The following is a 16,822-nucleotide window of genomic DNA, read 5'->3' on the forward strand; positions in this document are numbered from 1 at the left end:
ATTTATGACAAACCCACAGCTAATATCATACTGAATGGGCAAAAACTGGAAAAATTCCCTTTGAAAACTGGCACAAGACAGGGATGCCCTCTCTCACCACTCCTATTCAACATAGTGTTGGAAGTTCTGGCTAGGGCAATCAGGCAAGAGAAAGAAATCAAGGGTATCCAGTTAGGAAAAGAAGAAGTCAATTGTCCCTGTTTGCAGATGACATGATTGTATATTTAGAAAACCCCATTGTCTCAGCCCAAAATCTCCTTAAGCTGATAAGCAACTTCAGCAAAGTCTCAGGATACAAAATTAATGTGCAAAAATCACAAGCATTCTTATATACCAGTAACAGACAAGCAGACAGCCAAATCAGGAATGAACTTCCATTCACAATTGCTTCAAAGAGAATAAAATACCTAGGAATCCAGCTTACAAGGGATGTAAAGGACCTCTTCAAGGAGAACTACAAACCACTGCTCAGTGAAATCAAAGAGGACACAAACAAATGGAAGAACATACCATGCTCATGGATAGGAAGAATCAATATCGTGAAAATGGCCATACTGCCCAAGGTTATTTATAGATTCAATGCCATCCCCATCAAGCTACCAATGACTTTCTTCACAGAATTGGAAAAAACGGCTTTAAAGTTCATATGGAACCAAAAAAGAGCCCGCATTGCCAAGACAATCCTAAGTCAAAAGGACAAAGCTGGAGGCGTCACGCTACCTGACTTCAAACTATACTACAAGGCTACAGTAACCAAAACAGCATGGTACTGGTACCACAACAGAGATATAGACCAATGGAACAGAACAGAGTCCTCAGAAATAATACCACACATCTACAGCCATCTGATCTTTGACAAACCGAGAGAAACAAGAAATGGGGAAAGGATTCCCTATTTATAAATGGTGCTGGGAAAATTGGCTAGCCATAAGTAGAAAGCTGAAACTGGATCCTTTCCTTACCCCTATACGAAGATTAATTCAAGATGGATTAGAGACTTAAATGTTAGACCTAATACCATAAAAACCCTAGAAGAAAATCTAGGTAGTACCATTCAGGACATAGGCATGGGCAAGGACTTCATGTCTAAAACACCAAAAGCAACGGCAGCAAAAGCCAAAATTGACAAATGGGATCTAATTAAACTAAAGAGCTTTTGCACAGCTAAAGAAACTACCATCAGAGTGAACAGGCAACCTACAGAATGGGAGAAAATGTTTGCAACCTACTCATCTGACAAAGGGCTAATATCCAGAATCTACAAAGAACTCAAACAAATATACAAGAAAAAAACAACAACCCCATCAAAAAGTGGGGAAAGGATATGAACAGACATTTCTCAAAAGAAGACATCCATACAGCCAACAGACACATGAAAAAATGCTCATCATCACTCGCCATCAGAGAAATGCAAATCAAAACCACAATGAGATACCATCTCACACCAGTTAGAATGGCAATCATTAAGAAGTCAGGAAACAACAGGTGTTGGAGAGGATGTGGAGAAATAGGAACACTTTTACACTGTTGGTGGGATTGTAAACTAGTTCAACCATTATGGAAAACAGTATGGCGATTCCTCAAGGATCTAGAACTAGATGTACCATATGACCCAGCCATCCCACTACTGGGTATATACCCAAGGATTATAAATTACTCTACTACAAAGACACATGCACACGTATGTTTATTGTGGCACTATTCACAATAGCAAAGACTTGGAATCAACCCAAATGTCCATCTGTGACAGACTGGATTAAGAAAATGTGGCACATATACACCATGGAATACTATGCAGCCATAAAAAGGATGAGTTTGCGTCCTTTGTAGGGACATGGATGCAGCTGGAAACCATCATTCTTAGCAAACTATCACAAGAAGAGAAAACCAAACACCGCATGTTCTCACTCATAGGTGGGAACTGAACAATGAGATCACTTGGACTCGGGAAGGGGAACATCACACACTGGGGCCTATCATGGGGAGGGGGGAGGAGGGAGGGACTGCATTGGGGAGTTATACATGATATAAACGTCATGCACATGTACCCTAGAACTTAAAGTATAATAAAAAAAATTAAAAAAAAAAGGGACCTAATTAAACTAAAAAGCTTCTGCACAGCAAAGTAATCAGGAGAGTAAACAGACAATCCACAGAATGGGAGAAAATATTCGAAGACTATGCATCCGACAAAGGACCAGTATCCAGAATCTACAAGAAACTCAAACAAATCAGCAAGAAAAAAACAAACAAACAAACAAAAATAATCCCATCAAAAAGTCAGCAAAGGATATGAGCAGACATTTCTCAAAAGAAGGTATACAAACAGCCAACAAACATAAGAAAAAATGCCCAACATCACTAATCATCAGGAAAATGCAAATTAAAACCACAACGAGATGCTTAAAACCACAATGAGACGCTTCCTTACTCCTGCAAGAATGGCCATAACTTAAAAGTCAAAAAACGATAGCTGTTGGCATGGATGTGGTAAAAAGGGAACACTTTTACATTGCTGGTGGGAATGTAAATTATTACAACCACTACAGAAAACAGTATGGAGATTCCTGAAAGAACTAAAAGTAAAACTACCATTCAATCCAGCAATCCCACTACTGGGTAACTACCCAAAGCAAAATAAGTCATTATATGAAAAGACATACACACACACGTTTATAGCAGCACAATTTGCAGTTGCAAAGATATGGAACCAACCTAAGCGCCCATCAGCCAACAAGTGGATAAACAAAATGTGCTATATATACACCATGGAATACTCTTCAGCCATAAAAAGTATTGAAATAATATCTTTTGAAGCAACTTGGATGGCGCTGGAGGCTATTATTCTAAGTGAAGTAGTTTAGGAATGCAAAACCAAATATCCTATATTCTCACTTATAAGTGAAAGCTAAGCTATGAGGATGCAAAAGCATAAGAGTGATATAATGGACTTTGGGGACTCCAAGGGGTAGGTTGAGAGAGGGGTGAGGGATAAAAGACTACGTAACAGGTAGAGTATATGCTGCTCAGGTGACAGATGCACTAAAATCTCGGAAATCACTACTGAAGAATTTATCCATGGAACCAAAAACCACCTGTATCCCCAAAACTATTAAAATAATAATAATAATAATTTGCAAAGGAAAATAAAGTTCAAACTTTAAAGAATTTAAAAATTTTTAAAAGAACCAAATAGACATTTTAGAACTTACACATATATATCTAAAATAAAACATTCACTGGATGGGCTCAATAGCATAGTGGGCAGAGAAAAGACTCAGTGAACTTGAAGGTAGGTCAAGATAAATTATCCAATCTGAAGAACAAGAGAGAAGAGACGTGCGGGGTTGCGGAGGGGCGGTAGGCATGCGGAGAACAGCTCTGCAGAGACCTTGGAACACTATCAAAAGGCTTAGCACCACAGTATTGGAAAACAGAAGGAGACATGAAATCGATCAGTGCACAAAAAAGCATTTAAACAGATAACTTAAAATTTTCCAAATTTGGTGAAAGACATACATTTTTCTATTAAAGAAGCCTTGGTGAAACTCAAACAGGATCAACTCAAATATGGCAACAACAAATCTGGCAGAGGTGAAACATTTGGTTAGCGTTGTCTCTCTAATTTGTCTATTTTGGAAAATACATGTCACATTCTCCTCAGGAAATGGTAGTCTTGTCATTACTTAAAACCCATTGTACAGATTATATACCTTGGCCTGCCTTCCCTTCTGCTTCAGATGATGTAAACATGACCAGTGTCTTACACGCTCAGGCATATGAAACATAACTTAGTATCATTTGTCACTCATTGTTCTTTCTTTCATAAAAATTATCACCACTATCTTTTACCTGTCAATGAACAGTTACTTAGCAACTACAAATCACTTTTCAATTTAGAAGCTTTACTGAACCTTGTGTATCTTCAGCCTTGGAAATTTTGTCACTGATGAGATTTCCATTAGCCCTTCTGGCAAATTCATCTGAAAATGCCTGAAATATAAACATAGCATTGATCATTACACTCCTCTGTAGACGAATAAATTGGAATCATCAGGGTGTTTGGTCCTGCATGCATACATACATATTTGGGAGATAACCATTATCAAGCAGTATTATTTAATTTCATTGCAGATCTTGAAAGTTATGAAAACAACACATGATTCTGCTTCTATAAATGTGTCTAATGAAAATAAAGATGTGGACAAAGATATAAATACAAGGATATTCACTATAGTGCCATTCATAATAGAGAAAAAAACAGTTAAAAATTCAACAGGGAAAAAGTTAAATAAATGTTGCTGTATCCATGTGTTGGATTATTTAGTAGCCATTAAAAATAGATTTTCGAAGAATTTTTTTATTTTTTAATAAATGAGATCTCTCTGTGATGCCCAGGCTGGAGTGTCACCCAGGCTGAAGTGCTAGAGGCGTTCATTGCAGCCTCGACCTCCTGGGCTTAAGCAATTCTCCCACCTCAGCCTCCCAAGTAGTTGGGACTATAGGCATATGGCACCACACCCAGCTACGTTTTTTTTTGTTTGTTTTGTTTTGTTTTGTAGAAACAGGATCTCCTTATGTTGCTCAAGCTGGTCTTGAACTTCTGGTCCCAAGAGATCCTCCTGTCTTGGCCTCCCAAAGTGCAGGGATTAAAGGTGTGAGCCAATGTGCCCAGCCTCAAAGAAGATTTAATGAAATAGAAAACAAAAGTGAATGATATTAAATAAAATAATATATAATCACAATATTTATTTATTTATTTATTTAAGATGGAGTCTCATTCTGTCACCCAGACTGGAGTGTAGTGGTGCAATCTTGGCTCATTGCAACCTCTGCCTCCCAGGTTCAAGTGATTCTCCTGCCTCAGCCTACTTGGGAGGCCACCACACCCAGCTAATTTCTGTATTTTTAGTAGAGACAGGGTTTCACCATGTTAGCCAGGCTAGTGTCCTGACCTCAGGTGATCTGCCTGCCTTGGCCTCCCAAGGTGCTGGGATTACAGGCATGAGCCACCGCTTTCAGCCAATCCCAATTTTAAAAGTACATATGTAAAAAAGCAAGCTGGAACAAAATCCAACTAAAGAATTTATGCATTTTGCATTGTTCAAAGTTTCTACAATGAACATGAATTACCATAATAGTCAGTCAAAGCAAATAACTTGCCAATTGTAAGAACTACAATGTTAAGAGAATGACCATCACAAGGTCCCAAACACTTCCATTTTTAATTTCCTATTTGTACCAAAAGAGGAGGGGCTGGGGAGTCATGATTTTTGGAGCAAGTAGCTGGTGTGTGTATTCTAGTGTTAATAAACCTGTGAATTTCTTTTTTTTTTTTTTTTTTTTTTTTGCCTGTTGGTGACCCTCCAAAATCATCATTTTCTTCCTCCTTGTAAACAAGCAACAGATAATTTTGTTGGAAAAAAAAAAATCAAGTAACATCTTGGCTAAAGACAGATGCAATAATGGGAGAAGGACCCAGAGAGAGGGTAGAACAAAGATCTCAGACTCACAGGCCTCCAGGAGCCAGGTAGGTAAGGCACATGGGTAAAGGTAGACTGATTTGACTGTGGAGAACTAGAGAACACCTGCCACTCAGACGTGGAAAACTTCCTGTTCCAAGCAGGAAGCCACGTTTAATGTGCCAGAAGTTTTTAAGTTTTAGGTCATAGTGGATATCTAGAGTTTTATGTAAAATTTTTGATTTTTAAATGTTAGCAACTGATTGAATTTTTTTTTAAATAATCTAAATAAAGCACATCTAGAGGCCATGTTCAAATCACGGGACTGCGGCTTTGCAACCTCTGTGACAGTCTCCATCTATCAACATCTCAATAGGCTTTGCTGATTTTTTTTTTTTTTTTGAGACGGAGTCTCGCTCTGTCGCCCAAGCTGGAGTGCAGTGGCCGGATCTCAGCTCACTGCAAGCTCCGCCTCCCGGGTTCACGCCATTCTCCTGCCTCAGCCTCCCGAGTAGCTGGGACTACAGGCGCCCGCCACCTCGCCCGGCTAGTTTTTTGTACTTTTTAGTAGAGACGGGGTTTCACCGTGTTAGCCAGGGTGGTCTCGATCTCCTGACCTCGTGATCCACCCGCCTCGGCCTCCCAAAGTGCTGGGATTACAGGCTTGAGCCACCGCGCCCGGCCGCTGATTTTTTTTTTGTGAAAATGTAACCAAAGTTTAACTGTCTTTAAGAGTCTAAAGAGAAAAAGTGTAACAGACACACATAGAGAATTTCAGATGGTACTAAAGGTATCTGTATAGACTAATTCTTTTTACAGAGTATTTGCAAAATACTCAGTCTTTAGGAAAGAAAATGAATGCTGAGGTTGCATGAAAAAGAGTGGTATTTGAAGGTTCAGGTCTGTGTCACAGATCTCATGCTGTATTCAATCACCTGTTCATTCAAAAACAGCACTTCATGCCTCTCATTTAGTCCATTTTGTGTATATAAATCTTAGCTCTAAAGTAATTGTGATTTATAGGAGGGAAAGTATGTGCTATTCCTATTCGTCCTGTTCCACGATCCATATCACCTTGCACCATGAAAGTCATAGGGAGATTATTTTAAAAGCTTCTGTTGCACAGAAGAGTAACTAATTATACAGGACAAGTAAATGGACCACATATTTTACTCAGGTGGTTGGCTGCCTGATTAGAATTTAAGTTAGATTTACTTGCTTCCAACGAACTTAAAGGTAGTATCTAGCGTCACAGAAAAATTAAGTGTTACCTAAAAATTCAGATGGTCCAGTGATCCACAGATATCTCTTGGGTTGCTGATTTTAATCTATTTGATCAATTTTTGTAATATCATGGGAGTTTTTCAAACATTGAATGTCATCTACTTTATTTGATTAAGTAAAGACTTGGACTGCAGGGATAATGGCTTAAATGCCTGTTGTGCTGCCATAATGCTGAGTCCAGTGCTCTCCCACAGCTGATGCTCAGTAAATATAGCTGAATGATGAACTCATGACTGATGATGGTTCTGGTGTTTCTGGTCCCAACTCTCCTATCCACATGGGAATGTGCTAATCCATTCTAACCACACCTTCTGACATCTTCCTAGTGATAAGGCCACACTGTGCTTTTATACTCTGCATTAAAATTTCTATGTCCATATGGAGGGAAATCCTATAGTCAACTCCATTGCAATATGTGGGCCTTATTTGGATTCTGCTTCAAACACAAAGCTGTAAAAACAAAACGCTTATGAGATAGTTGGAAATTTGAGAATTGATTTCATAATTGGTTAAATAAAGGAATTATTGTCCATTTATTTTAGATGTGATGCAGTATTGTGGTTATGTTACTTTTTTAAAAAGAAATGTTATTGTTTAAAATAAATATTGAATTGTTTATGGATAAAATGATATGTCTGGGATTTGCTTCAAAATAATATAGAAGGAAGGGAAATAAATGGAGATAGAGATTAAACATACTGGCCATAGGTTGATAACTGTTGAAGTTCAGTGATAGGTACAACGGACTTCATTATACTATTATGTCTACATTTGGATATGTTTGAAATTTTCCTGAATAGGAAGTTAAACTTTTTCTACATCTGTAACTTGTCTTAAAATTTGTTATGCTACAACTACAACTACAAGTATAAACTACTTCCTTACTTTCCTGTATGGGGAAATGAATGAAAAAAGCATCCTGTCAGAACAAAAAGACATTTGAAAAAACATTAGATCTCAGTTACAAAATAATCAGAAATGAGTGGCACTGTACCTGAATATTTTCATGATCACTTGGGTGCAGCAGAAAGTGAACCTCTTGCAAAGTTTTCAGCTGATTCTTGCTACTAAATTTGAACACCTCTGAAATGATTAATTCAGCAAATATGGTTTTAGGAAATCCCAAGTTTCCTGTTCCTATTGCTGGAAATGCAATTGATTTTAAGGACAAGCTGTCAGTGATCTCCATACATTCTCTGATTATGTCTTCCATGATCTGAAACGCACAAAGCACATCCTTATACATCTTGTCTAGAAATGGGAGTTAGAACAAAAAGGACAAGAATTTAGCAACCTTGTGACCTCGAATACTCCTTTTTGCTTTCAATAGTGATTAAGGGCAATCAGAAGAGGAAAGAAAAATACAGGAGAAGGAAAGGAAAAGGAAAAGAGAATGCGAGAGACTTAAACACATTCACAATGAAGGAAAGAAGCAAAGCAACTACTGTTCTTTTCCTTCATTCTCTTCCATTCTTCATACCCTTCTCTGGCTTTCTTCACTAAGCAAGTAATAATATTATGTTCAGTAACCCTTCCCTGAGCTCCAATAATTATTGAGCACAATAATTCATTTATATTATTAACTAGTCCTCAGGAGAAGTCAGCTACAGCTGAAAGAAATGGCCACATGATGGAATCTGCCAAAAGCGTGATTATTATGGAAGAGAAACAGACAAGGCCCAATCTATGTCCAATCAATATGCTACTAAAAGGAGAACCCAAAGGGCTACCCGACTTCCTAGAGAATTCAAAACCAGGGCCAACCTTGAGTGAAGATGTGCTACCATTTCTCCACTCCGGAGCTACCACGTGAAGCACATAGCGACAGTCCAGATTCCAGCTGTTGGTTTTGAGCACTGTGCCCACGCTGACAGCCATCCCTTGTCCAACTGTGTCCAATTCGTCCTGGAGCGCTGGTCCAGCTTTTTCCAAGAGGGCCTTAGAAAGAGGCCCTCTACTAAGCTCAAGATCAGAGGGAACGGAGTTGACAACAACATCCGTCTGAAAGACAAAACCAAAAATTTGTTTCAAATTTTAACAAAAAGCATTCATTGATGATTACTATATTTGAGCCACTGGGCTTGGCACAATGGGAGACAACTAAGATGATTAAGGTTTCAGTGATTTAAATATCAACACAAGACAAAGTGTTACTAAATACTTATTTAAGTGGCACTTAGGAACAAAAGAGAGCAGTCAAAAAGCAATCTATGAATGGTATGGCATCACTGGAGGAGTCCAGAGAAAGCTGTTTCAGTAACTAATGAAGACACCATGGGCAATGTGGGGTTTGAGAAATGGGAAGAATTTCAGCAGGCAGAGCGAGAAAGAGAGCAGCATGAACATAGGCATGGTGGGTTGTGAGCTGTGAACAGATTAATTTGATCTGAGAGAGCTTCTGCAGCAAAATGGTACACTCCAGGCTAGAAATGTTACACTGGGGGTAGACTGGGGGGCCCACCTCTAGTGCCAAGACATCTGGACTCCCTGACAGGCAGGGAGCAGCCCTGGAAGCTTTTTCATCAGTGAATATGAGCAGATTAGAGAGGTCAAGAGAACAGAGAAGAGGGAATGTAGCCAAGTGATTTTCAAAGCTGGCCTGCCTGGGTCACTAAGGAGTAATGCAAAGCAGTTATTGCAGTCATGGAAGCTACGCATCTATGGGAGTGAAAGGAAAGCAAAGTATGACTTTTTTTAAGAGAGAAGGTCTTGCTCTGTCACCCAGGCTGGAGGGCAGTGGCGTGATCATAGTTCACTGCAGCCTTAAACTCCTAGGGTTCAAGTGATCCTCCCACCTCAGCATTCCGAGTAGTTAGGACTACAGGTATGAGCCACCATGCCTAGTTGGGAAAGAATGTCGTGACATTTGGTGTCAAAAGGGACAAGGAATGAAATTCATTCCCATTTCTGATGCTTGGTCAAAAGAGTTGATTTTTAAAAATGAGACACAAAATTATTTTTAACATTTTGAAATAGTGCAATGGTTAAGAGCCTGAACAAATTCCAATTCTGGCTCTACCATTTGCTAGTTGGGGGATGTGGGCAAATTACTTAACCCCTTTAAGTCTCACTCTCTCATCTGTGAAGTGAAAAGAATAATAATCCTAGAATCTGCCGCATGGCAGTGAATGAGAAAATGCATGTCAAAAACAGCACAGTGCAGGCTGGGCATGATGGCTTACGCCTCTAATTCCAGCACTTTGGGAGGCCGAGGCAGGTGGATCACCTGAGGTCAGGAGTTAGATATCAGCCTGGCCAACAAGGAGAAACCCCATCCCTACTAAAAATACAAAAATTAGCTGGGTGTGGTGGCAGGCGCCTGTAGTCCCAGCTACTCGGGAGGCTAAGGCAGGAGAGTCACTTGAACCCGGGAGGCAGATGTTGCAGTGAGTTGAGACTGCGCCACTGCACTCCAGCCTAAGTGACACAGCAAGATTCCATCTCAAAATAAATAAAAAAATAAACAAACAAACAACAACAACAACAACAACAAAACCAACACAAGGCTCGGTACATAGTAACAACCAATATTAGCTATGGTTCTTGTAGTTATTACTTAAGCTTACTGTAAGTAAAAATCTGTTTAAAATCTTCCAGTTCAGCACTTTAAACTAAAACAAAAAATATTTTAAACAAAGTAACAACTCAAAAAAGAAAGATGGCACATAGAAGAAAGTATTTGCAAATCATATATCTGATAAGGGACTTACATCCAAACTAGAGAAAAAATACTTAGTAATAAAAAGACAAATAACCCAAATGAAAAAGAGAAAATATAAGCCAGGTACTTTGGCTCACACCTGTAATCCCAGCACTTCAGGAGGTCAAGGAGGGAGAATCACTTGAGGCCAGAAGTTCAATGTTACAGTAAGACATGATCATGCCACTGTCCTCCAGCCTGGGTGACGGAGCAAGACCCTGTCTCTAAAAATAATTAACTAACTAATTACAAGTGGGCAAAGGATCCACATGGACATTTCTCTAAGGAAGATATACACATTGTCAGAAAGTACATGAAAAGATGTTCAACATCATTAGTCATTATGGAAATTCAAATCAAAACCATAGTGAGATGTGACTTCACACTCACTAGGATGGCTATAATCAGAAAGAAGATAATAACAAGTGTCGACAAGGAGGTGGAGAAATTGGAACTGTCAATGTTGCTGACAGGAATGTAAAACAGTGCAGCTGCTTTGGGAAATGATCTAGCAGTTCCTCAGATGGTCAAACACAGAGTTACCATATGACCCAGCCATTCCACTCCGCACAGTAGGAGGCTTCAGACCCTGGGCAGATGGCTGCTATTCTGATTAGTTAGACCCTATATTGCTAAATAAGGTGGTTCATGCCTGTAATCCCAGCACTTTGGGAGGTTGAGGCGGGCGGATCACCTGAAGTCAGGAGTTGAAGACCAGCCTGGCCAACATGGTGAAATCCCATCTTTACTAAAAAAAAAAAAAAAAAAAAATTACAAAAATTAGCCGGACACGGTGGCACGCGCCTGTAGTCCCAGCTACTAGGGAGGCTGAGGTGGGAGAATCACTTGAACCCAGGAGGTGGAGGTTGCAGTGAGCCGAGATGGTGCCACTGCACTCCAGTCTGGATGAGAGAGCGAGATCCTGCCTCAAAAAAAAATAAAAATAAAAATAAACATTTTAGCCCCTCCACCACCGCCATGCCCCTACAGCCTACAAGAATTGTCCCCACATAACGCCTGGCACCTGTAACTTCCTCAGGTCCACTTTTCACTTCCTCACTGGTGTTGGGCACTGATGGTCCCTCAGACTCTGGCCCCAAGCTCACTCTTGCTCAGCATCGTTGACAAGATTCCTGTCCTCTGCATACCCTATGCTCTGATTGTTCTGTATCTGCTGTCAGTAAATTAGGAAATTAGTCTTAGATTTACCAAAACATGGCAGGTATAAAGTATAGAGAACTGTCTAAATGTGTGATATTATGGATTTCTACAACTACTGGAAACCTAGAAATCTGACCTCTACACACTTTCAGTTCTCACAAATAATTGGCCGATCTCTATTAGTAAATGATTTGGTAAGGAGCCCAGTTATCTCAGGAAAATTGTTAAAAGGTGGGCGTGGAGGGCATGGGATTCTCTGCCTTGATTCTCCCCTTGGTCCTTATCTTTCTTCAGCCCTGCATGAGAGTCGCTGACTAAGTGGAGTCACAGTGCCCTGGTGGTGTTCTGTAAAGGCAACACTCACCTTAGCATTCTGCACGCCTTCTTTCACCAGCAGCATCTGCAAGCCTCCGGGGGACACCAGACTTCCTTGTTTCCATGATGTTTTCCCAGGCCCTGCTGCTGCTGGTAAACTGGGCGGGGCAGCTGTATCTGGCAGGGTGGCTTTAAATACAGTTTTCACAGCTTCTGCAAAGGCCTCAACAGTCTTTTCAGATACATCAACAAGGTAGATTTCTTTCAAGTAGTGTCCATCCTTCTTGCGTTGGAAGTTTTCCTTGATGGCAGAAACAATGATCTCCACGCATCGGCCTAAGGGAAAGCCAAAGACTCCAGAACTAATAGCTGGGATGGCTATGGATCGGTACTTGTATTTTTCAGCTAGACAGAGACTTTGTTGCACAGCTCTCCTTAATAGGTACGCACACCTCGGGGCCTCATATCCGCTCCAGCGGGGCCCCACTGCATGGATCACGTGGTGGTAGGGCAGCTTTCCTGCCTTGGAGATGGCGGCATTGCCCGGTAGGAGTCTGCCCTCTCTCTTCACTATCTGGTCACAGTCGGCCTGGAGCTCAGGGCCAGCTGCTTTTGAGAGCGCAGCGCCCAGGCCACCATAATGCTTAAGGTCCTCATTAGATGCATTCACCACCACATCGACAGGAAGCTGTGCCAAGTCACCCTGCTGCACAATGAGCACGATGCCCGGGGCCAAGGCCGTCCGAGAGAAGCACTTCTGCCTAGAGGGGCTGCCGCCCTCCTTCACTTCTTCATTCTCCTGTAGTTCAATGTGACAACCAAACAACCGTTTGATCTCACGTTGATAAAACCATGCTTTATCCCGGAAGAACATCTTGGCTCCTGGCTTATCAATATGGACACTTTTAACACAGACTGAATCCCGGGCTTGCTTGACGATGTCCATTGCTTTCAGTACTTCGGTCTTTGAGCCAGTTAGTAAAATGCCTTTTTGTTTGTTCTCAGGATTGACACTTAACTGCACATTTGTCCTCTTTATCTTTGGCCAGAATAGCTTCTTTTCTGTCTTTAAATAGTCAATAACTAAGGAATGCTTTACTTCAACCAGTCTCTCTATTTTCATGTTTTGTTCAATGAAGTTAAAAAGCAATGCATAGGTTTCATTTACTTCCTTTAAACAGCCTGTAATGATGACTTCAGCTGTGGTTTCTGAAGATAACTCATTGATGATTACAGTGTTTGGGGAGGAATTTTGTTTCTTACGCAAATTATGAGTGAGCCCTTTCCAGTTCTTGCCATTAAGAACGTCTTTGTTCTCAACCTCAATGCGCTTATAATCTAAGGCACTGAGCATTTGCTTTTCAGCTTCTAACAGGGCTTCAGAAGAACAGCTGGTTAAGAGAACAGTTGTATCCTCTAGCTCATAAAGTGCAAGAATTTCCTGTGCTATGAAAAGACACTTAGAGAATTCCTTCCAGTTTACCTGTTGCAAAAACTGAAAAATCTCAGGAGAAACCTGAATGTTCTTCTGAGCCATGGTGTACACCTTTTCCTGGATTGCACACTTGACTTTATACACATCTACACTAGGTCCTTTCAAGCACAAGTGTTGAGTGACTCCATCATAACAAATCTCTACCTCTGGGCACTCTGTGCGTAAGTGGTCCAGTAGACTGCTGTGACACAAAAGAAAATACCTGCCTGGAGAAATGACCATTTTTTCCTTCAAACTCTGCTCTTCCCTTTTAATTTTTTGCGTAGTGCTTTCTATTAACTCCTTGACTTGTACCTCAATGCTTTGGACATCCTCTGATTTCCCTGCTAAGATTACCATTTCCTTAAGTGTATCAAACTCAATCAAAATCCTGTCATCTTTCACATCATTTTTTATGGTGTCCCACATTGTTGGATCCACTTTAATTGGGGTGACTCTATATTTAGACCTGATGCTAGAGAGTGCTGTGGAAGTATCTGCCTGCCAGGTCTTGATTCTCGGTCTTCCTTCATTGACTAAGGTGGCTGCTGGTCTGATGGTAACTTTACCACTGAGTTGGGACCACGTGAGCTCACAGTGACAACGCCTCATTTCATCATTTATCTCCTCAATCAGGTGATTCTTTTTCTGTAAGAACTTCCACAAGGGAAGATCTAGTGACTCTTCAAATGGTGCTGGAAGCTTGATCAGAGGCTTCTCCTTTCCATACAAGGCTGTGCCCAGTGAGGTATAGTACGGGAACACAGAAAGCGGCATTTTATTGAAGTCGAGTTTTGTGGCCATGATGGTGTCTAACACTTAAAAGGAAAGAAATAAAATAACGTAAGCCCGGGATGATATATGGCAAATAAAAGCAAAACAAAATTTTCCTATTTTAGAGAAAAAAAAAATCTAATGTTTTTCTAACAAAGGAAAGAAATAAAACAAAGTAAGACCAAGATGATATGTGGCAAAGAAAAACAAAACAAAATTTTCCCATTTTAGAGGAAAAAAATCTAATGTTGGTAGAACTGTGATGTTACAGCATATTAAAAAGCAGCACTACTCTCAAAGTGCTCAAATAAAAACTGATATGGGTTAGCAGTGCACAGGTGCACAGGTATCCCTTATTGAATGGAATAATTACTTTCTAGCCAAGATCCATCTATGTTGAAATCCTGTTAATTAAATTCCGTTTACTGTTTTCCTGATATTACTGATATATCACCATCATGTTAAGAAATATATGAGTTTGGTCACAAGCGCGAAAGTAATGTTTGCCCTAGTATAAAAAATATTTTGGTGCTCAAAGTGAAGCTCACCTTAGTTTTATGCTATTTGGTCTTCCTACACAGTCTATAATTTTAGGCTTCAAAGTTGACTTAGATTAACATTAATACCTCGAAAAGGAGGAGCATAATAATAAATTATTATAGCTTAGCATGTGTCACACACTATTCTGAGTGCTTTACATACATTTAATTCATTTCATCCTCACAACAACCATTTGAGGTAGAGACATTATTATTATCACCCCTACTTACAAGTGATAAAACTGAGGCTAGGAAAGGTTAGATAACTTGGATAGGGTTACACAGACTGCAGATAACTCAGCTAAGATTCAGTGTTTGTCAAACCCCAAAGCCCATCCTCTTGCCCCTCTACCAAACCCGAGTCATCATCACCGTCCTCTGAGAGCCCAGCCCCACAGACTATGATTCAGAAAGACCCACACCTCCTCCTGGCCCTGCTACAATCTCCTTTTTCCACTTCACTGGAACACTCCCATGGGTGTGTTTGCATGTGTGTGCATGCGCACGCTCTTCTCTTCCAGCCCCTCCTCATTTTGTGTAAGTTATTAGGCAGAGCATCTGCAGAAAGGGAATCAGAATGTGCTCCAATAACAACTTGGGTTAAAAGAGCAACCTTTGTGGAAAGCTGTTAAAGTAACTTCACCTTGTGTGTGATTGGGTCCTAGAGCTGGTATGGAGCATGATGGAAAGACAGTGGCCTTCAGAGGCCCAAACATACAGCTTCAACTTCCCAAGGTGGCCCTGTGGCAGCCCTACGCCTGGGCAGTATTTGTGATTACCAACATACTGAGCACTGTCAGGCACAAGCACTTTGCTGGTATTATTTCATTTCAACCTCACAGCACTCCTCTAAGGTAAGCAGTAATGTGAGTCCCATTTTACAGATAAGAACATAGAGGCTTAGGTGGGTTAAAGTAACTTGGCCAAGATTACAAAGCTAGTAAGCACCAAAGCCAGGAATCAAATTCAGGTCTGTCTGACCCAAGAACCATGGCAGATGTCATCTTAATATGTCTTCAAGTCTCCATCCTGCTCTGCTTGTCTGTAAGGACAAAGTTTGTCTAACCGTGCAGATTATTAATGGGATTGTGAGATACTGTAGCAGAAAAAACAGCCAAAGATCTTACAGACATAGGTGTTCAATGAAAATTCTCTTCCTTAAAAAATAAATCAGATTTTGTAAAGTTGAACCAAATAATTTTAGAGTAAAATGCCTAATTTTTTCCTCTCAAGAAATCTACATAAAACACAATATTGTGCAACAAATTCTCTTTTGAACCAAGCTCTATCTACCATCTGCCTCATTATTGGCAACCCATTGTGAATGGTGAACTTTCCTATAAGAAAAATTAACGTTATAGGTAAACAGGAGATTTGGAAAAAGGAGAGAAGTTAGGGTATATGTTATGGGACCAGAATACCCAAGTTCAAATCCTGACTGTGTCACTTATTAGCTGCGTAATCTTGGGCAAGTTATTGGACCTTTCTGTGCTTCAGTTTCCTCATGTGTAAAACAGGGATTATAACAATCAAGATGCCCATAAGACAGACTGTCTGAGCGCACTTGGTAACACTCTGCGAAGCTGTGCAAATGTAAGTTATAATTAAAAGAAGGAGAAGCTAAGCTGGATGCAGTGACTCACACCTATAATCTCAGCAATTTAGGAGGCAAAGGAGGGAGTATTGCTTGAGCCCAGGAGTTCAAGACCAGCCTGGGAAACATGGCGAAACCCCATCTCTCCTAAAAATACAATATATTAGCTGGATATGGTAGCATGCACCTGTAGTCCCAGCTACTCTGGAGGCTGAGGTGGAAGGATCACCTGAGCCTGGGGATGTTGAGGCTGCAGTGAGCCACAATCATGCCACTGTACTCCAGCCTGAGGGACAGTGAGAACTTGTCTCAAAATAAATAAATAATAAAATGAAAATTAAAAAATAAAAAGAAGGAGAAGCTAGAGAACAAAAAAGAAAGTCAGTATATCACAGATTGTGGAGGACAGAGAACGAGTGAGTTTGGAGGAGGAGGTGTGGTCAAAAAAGTTAGATGGTACAAAGGGATCAGGGAGGAAGGGAACCTTTGAGAGGGCCCCATAGAGTTTACATGAATAGC

At 40.4% G+C, this 16,822-nt stretch overlaps 1 protein-coding gene across 1 annotated transcript in view; it reads right to left on the bottom strand.

Annotated features, from left to right (window-relative positions):
• Positions 1–16,822, bottom strand: part of PARP14 (poly(ADP-ribose) polymerase family member 14) — a 55,272-nt gene that overhangs the window by 23,961 nt on the left and 14,489 nt on the right. Inside the window, exons 6-9 of the mRNA XM_033211019.1 lie at positions 11,972–14,214; positions 8,511–8,747; positions 7,741–7,962; positions 3,915–3,993 (exon numbers count right to left, since the gene is read on the bottom strand). Of these exons, the coding sequence (XP_033066910.1) occupies positions 3,915–3,993; positions 7,741–7,962; positions 8,511–8,747; positions 11,972–14,214 (2,781 nt within the window). The remainder of the gene's footprint in view (positions 1–3,914; positions 3,994–7,740; positions 7,963–8,510; positions 8,748–11,971; positions 14,215–16,822) is intronic.

Source organism: Trachypithecus francoisi, unplaced genomic scaffold, assembly GCF_009764315.1.
Source record: "Trachypithecus francoisi isolate TF-2019V2 unplaced genomic scaffold, Tfra_2.0 Lachesis_group0, whole genome shotgun sequence".
Lineage (NCBI taxonomy): Eukaryota > Metazoa > Chordata > Mammalia > Primates > Cercopithecidae > Trachypithecus > Trachypithecus francoisi.